General features: G+C 34.5%; 1 protein-coding gene across 2 annotated transcripts in view; it reads right to left on the bottom strand.

The window, feature by feature from the left end:
- The window catches only part of RUNX1 (RUNX family transcription factor 1), a 318,640-nt gene that overhangs the window by 121,367 nt on the left and 178,202 nt on the right, over positions 1 to 19,071 (bottom strand). For both annotated transcript variants that reach the window (XM_051984902.1, XM_051984903.1), the window contains 2 exons: positions 13,769 to 14,022; positions 6,397 to 6,553 (listed from right to left, as the gene is read on the bottom strand). In XM_051984902.1, the coding sequence (XP_051840862.1) occupies positions 6,397 to 6,553; positions 13,769 to 14,022 (411 nt within the window). The remainder of the gene's footprint in view (positions 1 to 6,396; positions 6,554 to 13,768; positions 14,023 to 19,071) is intronic.

Below are 19,071 nucleotides of genomic sequence, written 5' to 3'. Positions count from 1 at the left end.
CTCAATAGAAGCTCAAAAGATTTTTTGACAAAATACACCACCCATTCCCACTAAAAACACTAGAGTGCATAGGAATAATGGGAGCTTTCCTTAAAATGATAAGTAGTATCTATCTTAAACCATCATCTTTATTATGTATGATGAGGATAATGTAGAAGTGTTCCCAATAAAATGAGGGTGAAACAAGAATAACCATTATCACCAGTATTATTCAATATTGTACTATAAATGTTACCTTGAGCAGTAAGAGAAGAAAAAGAAATTGAAAGAATTAGAATAGGCAATGAGGAGGAAACAAAACTATTACTTTTTCCAGATGATATGAAGATATAGAGAATCAACTAAAAATTACTCAAAATAATTAACAACTATGACACAGTTGTAGCTTAAAAAATAAACACATAAATCGTCAGCATTTTTACATATAACCAACAAAGTCCAGGAACAAGAGATAGAAAGGAAATTCAATTTAAAATAACTGTAGACAAAAAAATATTTGGGAGTTTACCTATCAAGGCAAAACCAGAAACTATATGAACACACTTATCAAGCACTATTCATATAAATAAAGTCAGAACTAAACAACTGGAAAATATAAATTGTTCATGAATAGACTGGGCTAAGGTAATAAAACATTTTTCTACATAATTAATGTATTCAGTGCCATACCAATCACACTGACAAAAATTATTTTATGGAGCTAGAAAAAAAATCAACAAAATTCATCTGGAGGAACAAAAGCTCAAGAATATCAAGGGAATTAATGGAAAAAAATGTGAAGCTTAGCTGTGCCAGATCTAAAAGTGGACATCATCAAAATCATTTGGTATTGGCTAAGAAATAGAGTGATGAAATAGTGTAATAATTTAGGTACACAAGACATAGTAGTAAATGATTATAATAATCTATTTTTGATAAACCTAAAGACTGCAGCTTCTGGGATAAGAACTCATTATTGGACAAAAACTACAGGGAAAATTAGAAAATAGTATGGCAGTAGCTAGGCATAGACCAGCATCTCATACTATATACAAAGATAAGATAAAAATGGGTAGGTACATATTTTAGACATAAAGTTGGATACCATTAGAAGATCAAGGAATAGTTTAACTGTGAGATCTATGGAGAAGAGAAAAATTTATGACCAAACAGCAAAGGATATTATGAAGTGCAAAATGACTAATTTTGATAAATTAAATTAAATTAAATTTAAAAGTGTTTGCACAAACAAGGTCAATGCAGCTAATATTAGAAGGGAAGCAGAAAACTGGAAAACAATTTTTACAGTCAGTCTTTATATTTCTCAAATACATAGACAACTCTATCAAATATATAAGAACAAATCATTACCCAATTGATAAATGGTCAAAGGATATTAACAGACACATTTTCAAAGGAAGAAATTCAAGTTATCTATATTCATGAAAAAGTGCTCAAAATTACTATTGATTAGAGAAATTAAAATTAAAACAATTCTGAGGTATCACCTCATACCTATCAGATTGACTAATATGACAGAAAAGAAAAATGATACATGGTGGAGAAGATGTGGGGAAATGGGTACACTAATAATACTTTGTTGATGGAATTGTGAACTGATTCAACCATTCTGGAGAGTAATTTAGAATTGGGCTTGAAAGGCTATAAAACTGAATATATAGATCCATCAATACCATTACCAATACTACCCAAAGAGATTACAAAACATGAAAAAGGACCCACACATACAAAAAATATTTATATCAATCCCTTCTGTGGTGGCTTAGAATTGGAAATTGAGGAGATACCATCAATTGGGAAACAGATGAACAAATTATGGTATATGGATATAATGGAATACTATGATTCTATAAGAAATGATGAGCAGACAGATTTCAGAAAAATCTCGAAAGACTTACACAAATTGATGCTGAGTAAAATGAGCAGAACAAGGAGAACACTGTACATAGTAACTGCAATGTTGTCCGCTGATCAACTATGATACACTTAGTCCTCAACAATTATCTAAGATAAGTTCAAAAGGTTCATATGGAAAATGATGTCCACCTTCAGAGAAAGAAATGTGGAGTCTGAATGCAGATTGTAGTATACTTTTTTTGTTTTTTTCCTTATGATTTTCCCCTTTTATTCTAATTCTTCCTTCACAACATAACTAATGTGAAATATGTTTAATATGACTGCACATGTATAACCTATATCAGATTGCTTCCTGTTTTGGGGAGGACAGAGGGCATGAGGGAGGGAGAAAAATTTGAACTCAAAATTTTATGAACGTTAATACTGAAAACTGTCTTGGTGAACGTGACCTCGTGGAAGGCTTTATATAGCAAGGTGAGATCTTTTTTCTTATTATTTTCATGCTAATGAATACTTTAAATAAACAATTCCCTAGAATTGCTGGTCAAACACAAATTATGAACAATAACATAACATAGTTAAAAGAACAATGGATTTCAAATCAGAAAACCCAGGCTTAAGTGCTATCTTTGCCACTTACTATCCTATGACTTCAACTTCTTCATTTATTAAAAGAACTAATTACATAATACCACTTCTCAGTGCTATTGTGACAAAAGTGAGATATATTTTTATATTTATGTGTATATGTGAAATATCATTAATAAGGAGAATCTCTGCTCTCAGTTTGATTTAAAAAAGATTTCTCTCCCATTCTCATTTTATGACAGAATCAAATGTCTGTCTCATATGTTGATACCTATTATTTTTTGTTTTGTGGTAGAGATCTAGGGAATTTACATGAAGACTGAATCAAAAGGACAATGAGTTAGAAAAAATATGGGGGTATATTCTATTTAAATTGGTAAAGGGAGAGCAGTGAATAGGAAAACAACAGATTTAGGGAAGTATCAGAATCCTCAAACTGTATGGGGAGGGGGATGTATTAAGACTTAAAAGCCAGATAGGCAGGTTTTCCCAGTTGCATGATGAATCTGAGGTTAGGAGCAGTAATCCTGGACATCAGCCAGTGCCCAACAGATTTGTTTTGTAGAGCAGAGAAAGTCCTTCCATGTTCACTATCTTATTATTTCCAAGGACTATTTTTTCATAATTTTTAAAAAAATCTTTTTTTCTCTTCCTTTGTGAACCCTGTAAAAGGCTGAAGAGCAATAAAAATATGTTTTTAAAGCATTATGACTGACAGGATGTTTAGTTTCTTCTTTGCCATATTTTGCTTTGTGTCTATTCTAATGGCATATTTTGATGCACAAAGTTTTAAAAACAACACATGAGAGTGGCTTGTTTTAATATCTCTTTATAGGAAGTAATGATACTTTAAAAGGAATGAATGTCATGGAAAATTAACACTAATTGTAAAATTAGTGAGATTCATCTACTCTCACAGTAATGGAAGCAAATTGCCAAAAAAAAAAAAAAAATTGGCAGCCTTCTGATGTTGACACTTACATTTGGTAGAGCAACATCTCACCTTAGCACAGAATAAGGGAAAATAAGAAATTGATGCAGATTATCATAGCTTAAAAAAGGTCTCTATTAGAGCAATGATCAGATTTCACTAAAAGCAAATAATATACAGTAACCATAACACACTCAAACTTTCAATTATAGTTTTATATAACTTTGCTTTCAACTTATCACATATAGGAAGGTGAACCTGTTTGAAAACAAATATTTTATATATATTCCTTCCTTCCTTCTTTCCTTCCTTCTTTCCTTCCTTCCTTCTTTCCTTCCTTCCTTCCTTCCCTCCTTCCTTCCTTCCTTCCTTTCTTCCTTCCTTCCTTCCTTCCTTTCTTCCTTCCTTCCTCCCTTCTCTCCTCCCTCCATCCTTCTCTTCTTTCTTTCTTTCTTTTTTTCCTTTTCAGTACAGGGAATCAAAACAAGCACAACCTTCCTTCTGATTTAGATTTTTCTCTTCAGGGTATATGGGAACTCAAGAACAGACCAGCACAAATCAAGCAGTCAAATGCAAACATACACACCTTTAGTAAACAATTCATTGTTATACAAGTAAACAAGACTATCTATTAGTCACCCATTCAAAATAGGAATATCCACTGGCGTTTAGGACATTCGAACTTTAATATAGAAAAGAGGGCAAGCAGTTTCCAAATATCCATTAAGTACCATCTCCATCCAAATTAACACATATCTCAAGAAACCATATTTTTTTTTTTAGTAAAATGTAAATTATATTAGTAAACTAATTCTCAAAACTTTCACAAGCAAAACATGAGATAGCTACATATTCAAGTAGGAGACGATTTCTTTAGAAAACAATTGTACTCCATTCCACTATTAAAATTTAAATACTGAAAATCAAGAATATATTTGTGATATTTAGCTCAGCAAACATTCCAGGATCCAAACTGCAGATCTCCATTTTTTTTTTTAAGTTTCTTGATCCCTTTACTAGCTATCCCTCTAAAATCTTTGAAATATTTTCTACACATCTCACAAGACAAATTCCAATTATTGGGAGGAGAGCAGCGCTATTAAAAGAACATGTTTAATAACTGATACTTTTACATATTGTAGATATTTTTATACATGAAAACATAGCTCATGCTTTCATTAAATGGATGCCTTTTTTCTTTATAATATCATTACCTTAGAACTAGGGACTTATATTAGAAATCACATCTTATATTTTGTTCCAAGATATTCCATTTAAAAGATGCATCTATTAGGTTAATAGAACCAATTAAGCTAATAGAACCAATAAGTATCAAACAACAACCAAAATACTTTCCCTCAACTATCCTGAAGTACTTATGGCATATTATATATTCCTTTTAAATAATGCTTATTGACTTTTTAAAAATAATGAAAATAGATATTATACTTGTATGTATTTTAGTAACATCTTTAAAAACTTTTAAAGTATTAAATATTATTTGAACATAATAAAATATCTTTTAAAAATATTTTTTGCCCTTTTTTAAAAAACTATACCTAACGTAGCAGGTACTTGTAAATTGATTCAGTCCTATAATCAGAGTAGCACAATAAAACTAAACAGCTCTATCAGTTTAAAAGACCTGGATTCAAGTCTTCTCTGACTTGCACAAGCTGTATCAGTCATGTTACCATGTCAAGTCACTTAAACTCTCAGAGCCCCAGGCAACATTCCGAGATGACAAACTATAGAAGAGCTGCCAATCTTCACTGGTGGAGGGAGTTTTCAACACTGATGAAATCATAGGTCAGAGCCAAACAACAACACACACTTTAATCCTATAATGCAGAAGCAAAACTTTTCTGATAAACCAAGCCATCCCCTTAAACTGTCCATCTGCCCTCATTTTCTGCTGTTCTAAACATGTGAGGCACACATAATGAAGTGATTAACATAAAAGCCACTATACATGTAATAATAATTAAGCAACAAAGCTGAAACTCTCTTGACAAATTGAATTAAATAGTGCTTATTGTCTGAGGAGCTAGACAAAAGAAAACAGAGGTCATCAGATATAAGTGTAACAAGAGGAAATAATGCAAGTAGACCACAGATGAAATTGAATCAGTATGCCATGGTGAATTTTTCTTCAGTTTTTCATAATATAAATATATGATTTATTACAAGCACTATAACAAAGTTATATTGCAAAGGCACTAGCTTGCAATATTCTTTACATATAAAATCCTTAACTAATAATCTATTTCAGAGATATAAAACTGACAAGTTTTAGGCCTGACAAGGCCTAAAAAAATTGTCAAGGGTGATCCAAGTCAGATTAAATTGTAATTAGGAAATGTTTACAAATATAAATAAAATATAATAAAACATAGATAATGTTAATTTGTGGTTTTCTATGTCAAATGCAGCCCTCAGGAGATATGTTTCTATTTGAGTTTGACATTACTAATCTAGATTGTTAAATCTTAATTACCACCTAATATCACTTGTTCACAAGTGATAGTATATGCTACTTAAGTTTAAAGTTTCTCTTTAAAAGTATCTGTTAAAAAGAGAATCTCTACTTTAATCTTAAAGTTGCCTCCTATTGGAAATATATATATATATATATAATATATATATATATATATATATATGAGGGGGAAAAGCTAGAAGTTATGCCCTGAAATATATGATTCAAATTACACAATTTTTAAAGACATTTAAAAAAACTTATATTATGATGTATAAAATAAGAACCAAATTCAGCAAAGACATTAATTTCATTCTGGAAATACAGAAATGAAATGAAAATAAAAAAGTTAAAGGTAGAAGTCCATGATTGAAATTGAACAATTTTTTAAAGTGGGTTTTTCCTCAAGGAAATAGTATAGTTTATAAATGTATGCATATGCACAATACATACACATTACATATATGAATGTGTATATATGTGTATATGTATACATGTGTACTTAGCATAAGTATATCTATATGCAGTCATGGAAAATAAGTACCTCTTCCACTTCTCCCCACAAATCTGAGGTCGTTGAATCTTGCAACTTGGTTCTTCATTGCCGCTGTAGCATTTCTCAGTTCGGCAGAATAATTTTCATCATTTCCAGCCATCACAGTGACCAAAGTCCCATCAGGAACATCTCCCAAGGCAACCACCTAAAGTCAATCAAAAATACAGACATTAAAAATTCTAGTTTGGCATTTATTGACACAGTAATCTATCAAAATTAAATATTCAAATGTATTATTTTAAAATTGTTAAGGAAAAGCAACTATGGTTTATGCAATACTCCCAAATCTATGTATGAGAAGTTATTTTCACATGCATTTTATAAAATTTAAATATAGGCTTTTAAATAATGGAATATCTATCTAAATTAATGTAATCTAATAAAATAAAAATATTCTACAACAACTCTCTAGCAATATGATATCAGTTGGAAATTTTACTTTTAAGAATAATATGATTTGTTAGCTTTTTCTACAAAAATAATGTTTTTCAAGGCCACCTATCCATTAATAACAGCATTATGGTTATTATTTGTAGAAGTTGTAAACATGAATGTTTTGAAATATTTTATCAATAAATGTCATATTTTTGATATGTAAAAAAAATAATGCTTTTAACTTTTTTTTGTTCTTGCCTGAATTTGCATATTTCTGTAGTCTAGATAGTTTGGATGAACAAACTCTCTCTTTTGAAACTGACACCTGCTCTGAAATGTTTTATCTTAGAGAGTTGAGGTTAAATGACTTTTTCCAGGGTCGCACAAATAATAAGTGCACAAGTTTTAATCAGAAGTGTCAAAAGCAGGACTTCATTCCAGGTCTGACTTGGATGCCAGGGACAGTTCTATCTACTATACTGCAATGCCCTTCTGAGATATTTCATCTTTAAATAAAACCTAGAAATTAAGCTTTGAAAGATGGTACCATAAGAGATCAAATACAACACTATATACAAAAGCTAAAATACTAATTAGCATAATAATAATTCTTTGCTTCTTACTTCTGCTGGCATACTTTTAGATTCAAAGGAAGAATGGGTGCACATATACTTGAGAGAAAAGTAAGTAACTAGCCATAGATTTTTTTTTAACTTTTCCATAAAAATATCTAAAATTGTTTTGGAGGGAAATTTAATTTGATCTTCACAGTTGAGTTGACGAAAAATCTTTAATCACTTTTAAACTGTCCTTTGGAATACCATTTTGTTGATTTTTTGATAATATATAGCTCTATTTTAATTCAAACCCTTGATATTCTCTCTCTTTCTAATTTTCTTCTATCATATAGAATTCATCCTTCTTGACCTTTGATAATAGTTAATAAACTTTTCCAAGCTACCTCTGCCTACCTATCTAACTTCCCTGCCCTATGTATCCCTAATCATTTTTCTTTTAATAGTATATAAAACTACTTTGGTCTTTAGTTATTATTGTTGCCAAGGCCTAGACCTTCCACCATCTTCAATAGTGGGCTCTGTGTTCTTGGAATTTTAATCTACTCTATTTCCTTTTATCATATCCTTGAGACAATTGTTTACTGTTTTCTTTGAAATTGTACCTCTTTTCTGATAGAATATGACAAGAAAAAGACATTCATTCTTAAATGTGATAATAGCTCATTTTCAATATATTTTTTTGATTTTCAAAATACTTTCCTTAAAATACTGTGAAATAGGATGTGTAAGTAATAATATACCATTTATAATTTTGAAAAACTGAACCTCAGAGAAGTTCAGTGACTTCCAAAGTTACAGAAGTAGTTATTGTTACTATCTCAGACTCCCTAAGGTTTTCTGTCTCCAAGACAAGTATATCAGGTGATCAGTACATATGGCAAATTATCTTTAATCACAATATTAAACCTGCATAAAGCATTTTGCTTGTCTAATTTAAACCAAGAAATTAGAATTAGGGAAAGTTATTTTGTTCCCATTTTTTCAACATAAGTAGTTGTTAACATTTTCTAAAGAACATTAAAAAAAATGCTGTTACTTTATATACATATGTGTGTATGGTGTGTGTGTGTGTGTGTGTGTGTGTGTGTGTGTGTATGCTTCTTAGATCTTTGATTCTTATATTAAATTCTTTTGTGTTTTTTAATGTCGACCAGAAATATGATATATTCTTTGGTTAACAGAGAGGAAGGAATTGTCTCTCCATTCATTATTTAGATATTATCCACTCTATCAGATGCATCTTTTCTACAGTGGGTAGACCAGTTGACCTTAAGAACTAAGTATAAGTTTCATCTCTGACAGATACTGGCTGTGTAAACCAAGGCAAGTAACAATCTCCTAGTACTTCAGGCAGCAGTCTAAAAATGTAAGTTACAGAACAGGTGCCATTTTGCATTAGCTAAGGGAGGTCTTCATCAGGTGCTCCTTATTAATGATGAAATCATAATTCTAATTTTTTAATGATCGCTCTCACTTTAGTATTCTTTTTGTAGAGCATTTAAATTGTACTCTATTGGATCTCATTTTTAGTATTGGATTTTTTCCCCCCCACTTCCCTAAATGTAATTAATCTCACACAGTGTTGAAATGCCCTCTTAAGTACATATTTCAACTTCCTCCTTTCCTCCTCCCAATGGTAGCTCAGACTTCCTTATTTAATTCAACATTCACTAAGTACACAGGGACTGGGTTAAAACATTTGTTTTGAAAAGTGAATAATTCATTGTTGAGGCAGAATTTATAAAAATGTCAAAATAAACAAATCTGCTTTATAAATATATATATATATATATATATATATATATATATATATATATTTTAAATCATCTCCATCTCAGCAAAGTTCCACTTAAATCAACACAACTCTATGATTATTTTGTTTCTTTTTGCCAAAGTTGTACAGATTACTAATTTGGCTGCTGAAATAAGCAATCCACTTTAAATTTCTCAATGAACCTTTAAAATGTGATAAATAATATGCTTGTTAAATTGTAAAAGGCTGTTGGCATAAAATTTTAAAAGTAAGAAAATTAGGACTATATATATATATATATTTAAATTAAAGTTACCATCCAAGGAGCATGTTGTGTTTAATGTTCTGTTATCATTACATTTTTTCTTGTGGCAGTTAAGGGAAAGATTGGAGTAAAAAAAATACAAAACAAAACAATCACTATCTGTATATTTTTACTACAAAATGACTGCTACCATAACTAATACTATATAATTAAAATTTAAAGATTGGGTTACTTTATTTTAAAGCTGATTTTTAAATTAAACTTTCTGTTAATGTCCTACAATGTTATCTATAGACAATATGAAAAGAAATCAAAAAAGAATTTAGCTTTTATAGGTGTGGAGGAAGGAGTATTTGGAATTAAAGATCATAAACAATAAGTAGGAAAATACAAACATTTACACTATGACACAGACTAAACAGACAAGAAGGAGCTTGTTGAATGAACCTCTTACATTATGATTTACTTTTCTATTTAAAGTATTATCAGGTGGACATGGCTCTTTTCAACATCAAGGTCTTTCAGGCCAGTTCCAATAATCTTTCGATGAAGAGAGCCATCTGCACCCAGAGAGAGGACTGTGGGGATTGAGTATGGATCACAAATAGTATTTTCACTTTTGTTGTGGTTTGCTTACATTTTGTTTTCTTTCTCATTTTTTTTTCCTTTTTGATCTGATTTTTCTTGTGCCAGCATGATAATTGTGGAAATATGTATAGAATTGCACATGTTTAATATATATTAGATTACTTGACATCTAGAGGAGGGAGTGGGGAAAAAGGAGGGAGAAAAAAAATTGGAACACAAGGTTTTGCAAAGGTGAATGTTGAAAATTATCAATGCATATGTTTTGAAAATAAAAAGCTTTAAAATAATAAAGTATTATCAGGAAAATGAGCAGAATGACAATACTCTCATACTTAGGACTACAGGGATACTTTTATGGATGTTCTGATACAGCTCTTAGCTTGTCTTTTCACACCATCATTGCTATTTTAAACTAACGTTATTAAGTCATAGTTTTAATTCATTTAGTTTAAAATCTCTTAATTTTCTGGTCTTCCAAAAGACAGTTGTAAAGTAGAACTTTGAATCCAGTAGAGTTTGTAATTCATTCATAACTAGGAGTAGTAGTCTTGCTGATGGAAAGATAGTGTATTTCTAGCATTAATCAAACTTTCTTATATCGTCTTATTTCTCTAGCTTATTTAATATCTTTTAAATGATATTTTAGCCCACTCAGACATATTTTATAAAAACTTTTTGCAAAAACGTGTTAATGAGCAACTGGTTTTCTAAAATTAGCAAAATACACACCCTTCCTATTTAAATAATGCATCTCATTATCTAAAATAAGAATTACAGTAAAACTCAACTTTTAGAACTATTTTACAATAATTCACAATTTTAAATTTCCCTTTAAGTCTAAAGATTGAAGCTAAGCATCTCAGGAGATAGCTCAGTAAGTCCTGAAATCTTTCAGTGTTATTATACCATCAGATGCAGTTTGTCCTTTAGAGGGAATTTGGAATTTATTTTTTAATTTTTGGAATGTATTTTATTTTTTGTTTTGTCATCAACTTTTCTTCTTCTTCTTCTTTTTTTTTTAGCTACTGTTGCTGCTGAATGCTTTACATAGTTAACTGAAAATGTCTAAAAATGTAAATTTTGAAATGTATTGTTTTGCAACCAATAAATGCCATAGGTGGCAGGGGTAAAGAGATATTTCAGTTTTGACTTAGTCACTCCTTGAAGGTTTTCCTCTTCTAACTCTGCTTTACTAACTGTAAACCTCTGCATTTATTGTGCATTAAGGAAAACAGAGTAAGTAAATTTCAGTGCAGTATTCATTAGGAAAAACTAAGTTACTCAGCAACAGGCCTGTATTTGAACAGGATGGAGACAATGTAATTAATCTATTTGATTACTTTGATAATTTCTTTCCCCAATGTGCACTTAAATTTTAAGGGGAGTCCTCTGGCTTTCTATGCTACAGCATATAAAATACTAAGAGAACTCAACAATCTTAATTCATTTGAAAAATAAGAAGTTAAGAGGAAGGAGACATTTCTAAAAAGAATCATCACCAAACAAATATGCTTTTTTTTTTAATAGAGGAACTCATTAATGACATGGTATCTTCCATACTCTTTATTTTTGAAGGAATGTTTTCTCTCTCCTACTGTAACTTTCTGTGATGAGCAGTTTTACATCTTTAAAAAGAATCATTACCCAGACAAATATGCTTTTTCTAAAAATAGGAATTCATCAATGAGATGACATTTTAAAAAACAATTATTTTCCTCCATCTTCTTTATTTTTGAAGGATTAATATTTTCTCTTTCCTACTGTAACTTTCTGTGATGATCAGTTTTATGTGTTGAAGAGGGGAGATAAGTATCTTTAATTATATAATTTTAAGCTTAAAGTAAAAGTGAGGAGTATGAAGGATATGAAGTGTATTGGGGAGCAGGTGTTAAAGGCATCTGATACTGGACTCTCTAATCCTACTTATAAATTCCTTTAAAATATCATTATAAAAGTATTCCTTTTATTTGCACATCTCTGCATGGTCTTCTCAACACTGGGAAATGCTCTTAGACTTTGATAAAGGTCTGAGGGTGGGCAAAGGAAGGTTATAGGAAAGGAAGACTTTTAGCAAAGGGATTAGGCTGAATTAAACAAAATGTGTTCTTGATCTTAAATGTAAATAAATGGAGAAGAGACAAAATTATAAGGTAACCCTATACCTTTCACCCTAGCACAAATTAAAATATAACTGTTTTCAGGACAAAGAGTGGGGTATTTTTCATAAAGAGAGCTATTGTTAAAAAAAGTTATTAGACAACAGAGATAGAGAATTTTCCCTGAATTTAAGAGCAAGGAAGAAACTCTATTAATGATTGTGCATCCCCTATAAGACTGTCAAATGCAGAATTATTTAAAATAGTATTAAGTCAAGAAATGCACAATGTACAGAAACAAAAGGCTATTTTAAAAGAAGCAGAAGATATAATTACCCAAATGAGAAAGAAAATAAGTGGTGCATTTCTGTAACTTGAATCACCTGGCTTAAAAATCTCTTTAAAGTTTTCAAAAGCCCTTTAAATCAGCACTGCACTGATAATTCAAAATCAAGGAAGAAGGGGAAAAAAACAATCAAGGGAAAAATGTTTTGATTTTTGCTGCAACTCTGTTTTTTTAATGTTAGGATTGCTTATTTACTTCTTAGCTAAAGACCCTTGCTTGAAGGAGTCCAAAGCTGATGCGGGGCAGCCTTCTACATCAAAAGTGAGAAAAAAAAATGCTTATACAGACTTCAATTCCCTGCTCCCTTCCTCCACTTTCACCCCAAATAGAAATCGCTGCTAAATTAGGCATTGGTTCAAGGCATCTTCTTTTAAAAGTACACCCTCTGTTACCTTTCACTGCCTCCAGGCTTTAATCTAGGTGAATCAAGTGATAACATTTAGGAGAGTTCCAGGAAAAGAACCAAGATTTGCTACTCTTGGCATTTGGAAGGATGGGACTAGCGCTTAACATAATTACTCAGAAAACTTTTTCAAAATTTAATGTAATCATGTTTTCTCTGTTGTTTGCCTATGACAACACTCAAGGGACTAAAAAAATGCACTACCCCAATAGACATTTTCCTCTTTGCCAAGACATTAAATCTACAAAATAAATGTTTCTTCTCACTGGCATATCTGAAAAAGCCTTTGGGAAGAGAAATGGGAGAGGTAGCATTTGGATGCTGGGTGTAGACAGTTTTGTTCTTAACCTGTGGTCCTTTTTAAGAGAAAGTAAGTGGAAAGCATAACTCTATTATCTCACTATGAAAGAGATTGTTAAAGAATAGCTTTGCCAGTTGTTTGGGCACTTTTAAAAAGTGCACTGTCACACCCGATGCCTTTTAAGATGTTTTTATAGTGTCTATGTTCATTTATCCACTTTTTCTAAATGCTAGCTCCGCCCTCTTTACCCCCAACCTCCCCTTCACTTTTAACTACTGGACATCCGGAGCCCGAAATAACTACTATATTCTTTGAAAGTCACTACACCAATGTAGCATCCTCTTTAATCCCAGAAAATACGGAGAGCTTCAGTTAAAAAGAAGCCCATCCCCAGTCTGGTAAGGCACAGAAGAGCTAGATAGGCTGATTAAAGAACTAGTTACGTTCTCCCAAGATGTGGGAACAGCCACTAGAAGGAAAACAACAACAATCACAACAAAAACTCTTCCTTACAGTTTTAATCGGGCCTGGCTCTCTCACCTCTTTTTCTTACGACCACGTACCCCATTGTCTTTTCACCCTTCCCCCTCCCTTCCTCACTCTCTCCTACCTTTCTTTCTCATCACCTGGGTCAAAGTTTAAAAGCGCGAAATACCTTGAAAGCAATCGGCAATGTTTTGTTGCATCTCCAGTGCGTGGGTAACACGGAGCAGAGGAAGTTAGGGCTGTCTGTACGGACCAACTCTCCCGCGTGATCCGCTAAAACCTCCACCATGCTGCGGTCTGTACTTCTGAGTTTTCCCACCAGGGAGGCGCTGTTCTCCTGGACAGCCAGCGGCAGTGTTTCACTCATCTTCCCCGGACTCAGCGTGGTGGAGGGTGGCGTGAAGCGGCGGCTGGTGCTTGTATCTACGGGGATACGCATCACAACAAACGTTTTGAGTTAAGTCTCCCAATAATTCTTATAAAACAGAGAAATAACTGCGAATCTTCAGCAATTAACTCTCTGGAAACATAAAAGTATGTGAGACTTTATTTTTTGAGTTTTGGGGAAGAGAGAAGAAAGAATAAGTCCAAGTTTAAAAAAAAAGTTTTAACGATGTTGCAAGGTTTCAGGATGTACACACACGCCTTCTAGCTCTTGACTTTTTAGAGAGTTAAAATGTAGTGAAAAATAATCTTCTTATACTTTTTTTTCTCTTAAGATTTCAAATTCAGTCTTTGATTGTTATAAAAATCACCACAGGCCACGTTCCCATTCACTTCTTAAAATATTTATGCAGAAAGAAATATGACCACCACACACAGAATCTGGAATTTCCAGTAGTTAATCGTCTGAGATTTATCCAGGTGATTTTTCTAAAGTCCCAATAGAACACAAAATACCTTAGTGCCTTCCTTGGACAGCCAGTTTAAAAACATAAAATTGTCTTCAGTCCACAAAGACAAGAGTTGTAATTTCCAAAGATCAAGTTAACAATGTATGTGCACCACACACACACATATATACTGTACTTCATCAAATATTTACAATATAATCTTTAGAGAACTTAAACACAACAGAAATCCATTAATGTTCTATGCAGGGATTTTTTAAAGTAGCCTTGAAAATCAGCTTCAGTAGTTGGATGTATTGGTCTAGGAGTACTTGTCATGATCTCTTGATATAATCTTGCAAAATGCTCATTGTAGCTTTTAAAAGATTTTTTTTCTTGTTTTCTCAAGTTCTAGAAAAGTTCCAGTAGATGATGAACTCCCAGGCTAAAACAAAACAAACCAAAATTCCACATTTGAGAACTTGGGTTTGGGGGTGTTGGTTAAACTTGTGGGTTCCTCTGTGGTTTTATAGTGTGCGAAAGAGCACTCAGAAACACATGCACTCTCCCTCTTCAGAAGCCAACTAATATTCTGCATCAGCTAACTTTTGCAATACTTAAACCAATCTTCCTCAAATTCAGTAGGACTGTTTAACTACATAGAAATACGTATAGGTATATGTATGTATACATACACATATCTATATACATAATATATATTATGTATAACCTAGCAGGTGTAACTCCTTTCAGAATCAGACTCAACCAACAGATCAATGCAGATGCTGCAGTTCTGGTTTAAAAACACATATACACTAACGTTTCTTTTTGAAGTGCTGCACACTTGCTTCCGCAGAGACACACACACACACAGAGCAGTTGTCAAAGGAAACAGAAACAAAAAAGTTCGTAGCCAGGATAGACGTTAAAGCATCCAGCCAAGAATACAGCTCATTAAAAAGTGGAAAAAAAAATAAAATCAAAAACACCAATGCAGGGCAAGGAAAAACAAATCTTGAAATTCTTCACGAGTTCACGGGAGTCAGCTGGATAGAGCTGTCTACAAGCTCACTGAAAGTGCAGCGTTATGACCTTCTGTGAGATGTTTGTTTGCTCAGATTGCGTCTTGAGAAAAGCTCGGTCCAGCCTGCGCCTTCTGGCTCTATGAATGAGATTGACTGGAAATGAATGTGCTTTTACTGTAAGAGAGTTCGGAGGAATGCCATTCCCTCAGCTCATTTGCATAGGGGGAGGACGCTGGCCAATGAGCAATCTTTCCGGTTCAAGCCAGGGCGCGGCTCAAGTCCACTGGCTCCTGGAATTGGCCAGTTGATTCAGCCGGGGCCGCTACTGTACTGAGCAAGGAGCCTATGTGTCAATGGGATGCCAAGGCCACCACAACACATAGACACAGTCACCCACTTGTTATGGCTGGGATTGGAACCTTACCACCCACCGACCACATTTCCTGAGGCCTGGCCCTGATGCTCTTGCTTTGCAAACACCCCCATTTCCTTTCAGTCCTGCAAAGGGGCTACGCGGGAGTAGCTGTAGTATATACAGCTGCCAGCCTGTGGAGGAGGAGAAAGGGGTTGCTTGCTCTAGGGAGGACTTATGCAAGCTTTCGAATCTGGTATACAATTTGGTCTGGTATACAACAAGGGTTGCAAGCAGGGGTTGGAGCTCGGTGCAGATGGAGCTGGTGTTCTGAGTGACTCGGGATAATTGTCTGGAATTCTCAGCGAGATCACCAGTTTTCCCTGAGAGCTCACACGAAGCCGCAAACTGACTCCTCGGGCTGACCGACCTCCCCAGGTCCTGGCTATGGGAGAGAATGATTTAGGACAGGGGCAGGGTGGAGATTAGCTGAAATTGTGCATGCCCATGTGTCTTGTTTTGAGGTTGCAGAACAATGATGCTGATTCATTTAAAGGATCCAGACAACGATAACTTGGGATCTTTGTTGTTGTTTTCTTTTAATTGCGGTTGAGTCGTGTACCCTCACCCCACTTTGAAATTGTGTTAGAGTCGGTAAGAACTTGCCCCGACCTATTCTAAGTTTTAGAAAAGTATGTATGTGTGTTGGTGTGGTGGGAGAAACTAATAAGTGGTAATTCTCTCCCCGCCCCCTTAAAAAAAAATCCCTTTTCTATTTCCTCTCCTGAATTCCACAGGAATGGTGCTCCAAAAGAGCTCTCTGGAAGTACAAGCTCTAATACCCTGCCTTTGACCAGAGTCATTTCAGTTTCAGTCTCTCTAGTTTAAGACTCAGATTCTTCCTTCCTCCTTCCCTTCCCGCTTTTTTCTTTAGTACACCACCTAACAAAAACCAACTCTACAAACTCGGTCTAGGAACTTCCCTCGTTCAAATCCCCAACCTCTCCAAGCTCTTTTCAAGTCCCAGGTAGGTTTTCCTCCGGGGACTTTCGGGCAGACCCATCACTCATCTACTCCTCCTGGCACCCAACTCTCATCTCCCCTTTTGCGGGGTCAGGGGGACAGTGACACCCCTAACTCGGAGCAGAAGCAGGAGGAAACGAAGACGGGTGGGGGTGGGGTGGGGAAAAGAGAGGACTTTTTCGGCGAGAGGCTCCGCCTGGCACTTCAAGTTTTTCTCCCTGGCGACTGCATTAATATGGGGAAAAGAAGTCAAATAGAGAGAACTGGGATTGGGTGCAGATGGGATAAGGGGGTGTATAGAGAAAGCGTTTTCTCTTTGGTTTCTTAGGTGATTATTTCTTTTCTTCTCCTACCCGCCCTCCTAAGGCATTGCACGCACCCCCTGACCGCAGCCGAACGTAGCCAGAATACAGGTCCCGAGAGAGGCGTAACAAAACCCAGAGGCTACTGCGAAGCGGGTAGTCCATCCCGTCTGGGAGTGTCCTCTCCCTGCTTCAGCAACTACAGTCCGCATAATGAGGCACGGACACTAGAGGGCACCGCTAGTCCTGCACATGGGTACCTTCGCAGCTTCAACCAGCTTTAACGCAAAGCGTTAAGTATTTTACTTACAGCATGATTGTCTGTCCTAGCCATTCCCTTCAACTACACATCCTCTCCGGCCCCCGATTCCTAACGGAGAAAACTTTCTGTGCACTGGCAGCCCCACTTTCCCCACTTCCTCCAAGCCAAGCTGCGGCAGAAAGCATAGAAGGAACGAATATGTACAACTTAACTGAGGAACATTAACAGCATTTTAGAGCAGATATCGTTATGTATCATGTTTCCTTCTTTCACTCCCAACCTGGTAGAAAATATGGCTTGGTGGGAACTGAGATCGAGCCCATTAGTGTCAGGCTCCTCTTTCTCCCACCAGATGTTTCAAAGTTAAATTAGGGATGTTCATTGTATCTGTCAGCTAAGGCTCTTGTCCTTGTATTCCTTCCCTCTCTCCATCATTTCCTCGGGTTGTGCCATCGATTCCAGCACAGTAGCTTCAGCTCAAACTATCCTCGCAACTGTCTTGGTGGGAGGAGGCGGAGAGGACGTCAGGAGAGCCACAGCCACTAAATCTTATGGCTCCATCCCCAGCTTGGCCTGAGTCCCTTCTTTTTCTTTTATTTTAGTCCTTCCTCATTTCTCTACAAGTCGAGAAACTTCTTAATTACTGATCTGGGAATAATATCGGAGAACTCCTGGTACTCATATACTTTATAACCTAAATTGGAACGAAAAAAATGTCAACACATGTTTCTCTGAATCGTTTTTGAGAAAGATCAATTTCTGGCTAAGCGTCAAGGAATCAAGTGCAGCCTTTCACCCGCAAGAAACTTCTTTCTTGCTCCTGATGACAAACAATGAGTTAAACATACACGCATACACAAACCAAAACTTCCTTTCTCCTTCTCCTTCACAAGTTCTAAATACTCTCTTAGGTCTCGGTTCTGCGAAAGGCCACCACAATATTTGATTTCTGCAGACTACTCCACAGCATCCCTTACAAGACAATAAAAAGCCCCTTTAGTAGATTTGTTTCCATCCAGATAGATAAAATGTGTAGAACTGTTTTTTAAGTACTCGCTAGCATTTAACTATGCTAGACTGTGGTGAAAACTGAGTTTTAAAGATATGATTAAAAAATTGAATTTAAGAATAAAGAGTTATTCTCCTTGGCATAGTAGACTTAACTCTGCCTTCTGGATATTTGAATCTTCTTAAATGCACAACTGTACATATTTTGTCAGAGGAAACTTGTGCTAATGGATCTTCAGAGCCCTACTGATGATATGCTAAAAAGATATAATCACAAGAAAGGCACTCTTGAAGTAATATTGTGTGTTCTAGGCTACCGAAGTCATACTCATCACTTTAAAGGAAAGTTTGATAATTATATGGCTGCACATACTGCACATGTAAGTATTTTAGTAATTGGGTTTATGAATTTCAACTGATAATAGCTTCCTTGTGACCTTGGAGATTTTTTTTTAAAGCAGGACAAATAGAATAACAAATAATAACAATAAAAAATAAAAAAAAAACTTTGCTCATTTGTTCTCTGTTAGACAATTTTGTATTTCTGTTTTCCAAGACCTGCTCCTTTTATATAATGTGTTGAGCAAATTTAGAAAACTGCTAACAATTTCTTCTTTCCTGGGAGCAAAAAGTGAATGGAAAGCAAGTTATTGATTTAAAAGTTACTGGA

The sequence above is a fragment of the Antechinus flavipes genome, chromosome 3 (assembly GCF_016432865.1).
Source record: "Antechinus flavipes isolate AdamAnt ecotype Samford, QLD, Australia chromosome 3, AdamAnt_v2, whole genome shotgun sequence".
NCBI lineage: Eukaryota > Metazoa > Chordata > Mammalia > Dasyuromorphia > Dasyuridae > Antechinus > Antechinus flavipes.
This window is presented reverse-complemented; position numbering and strand designations above follow the sequence as displayed.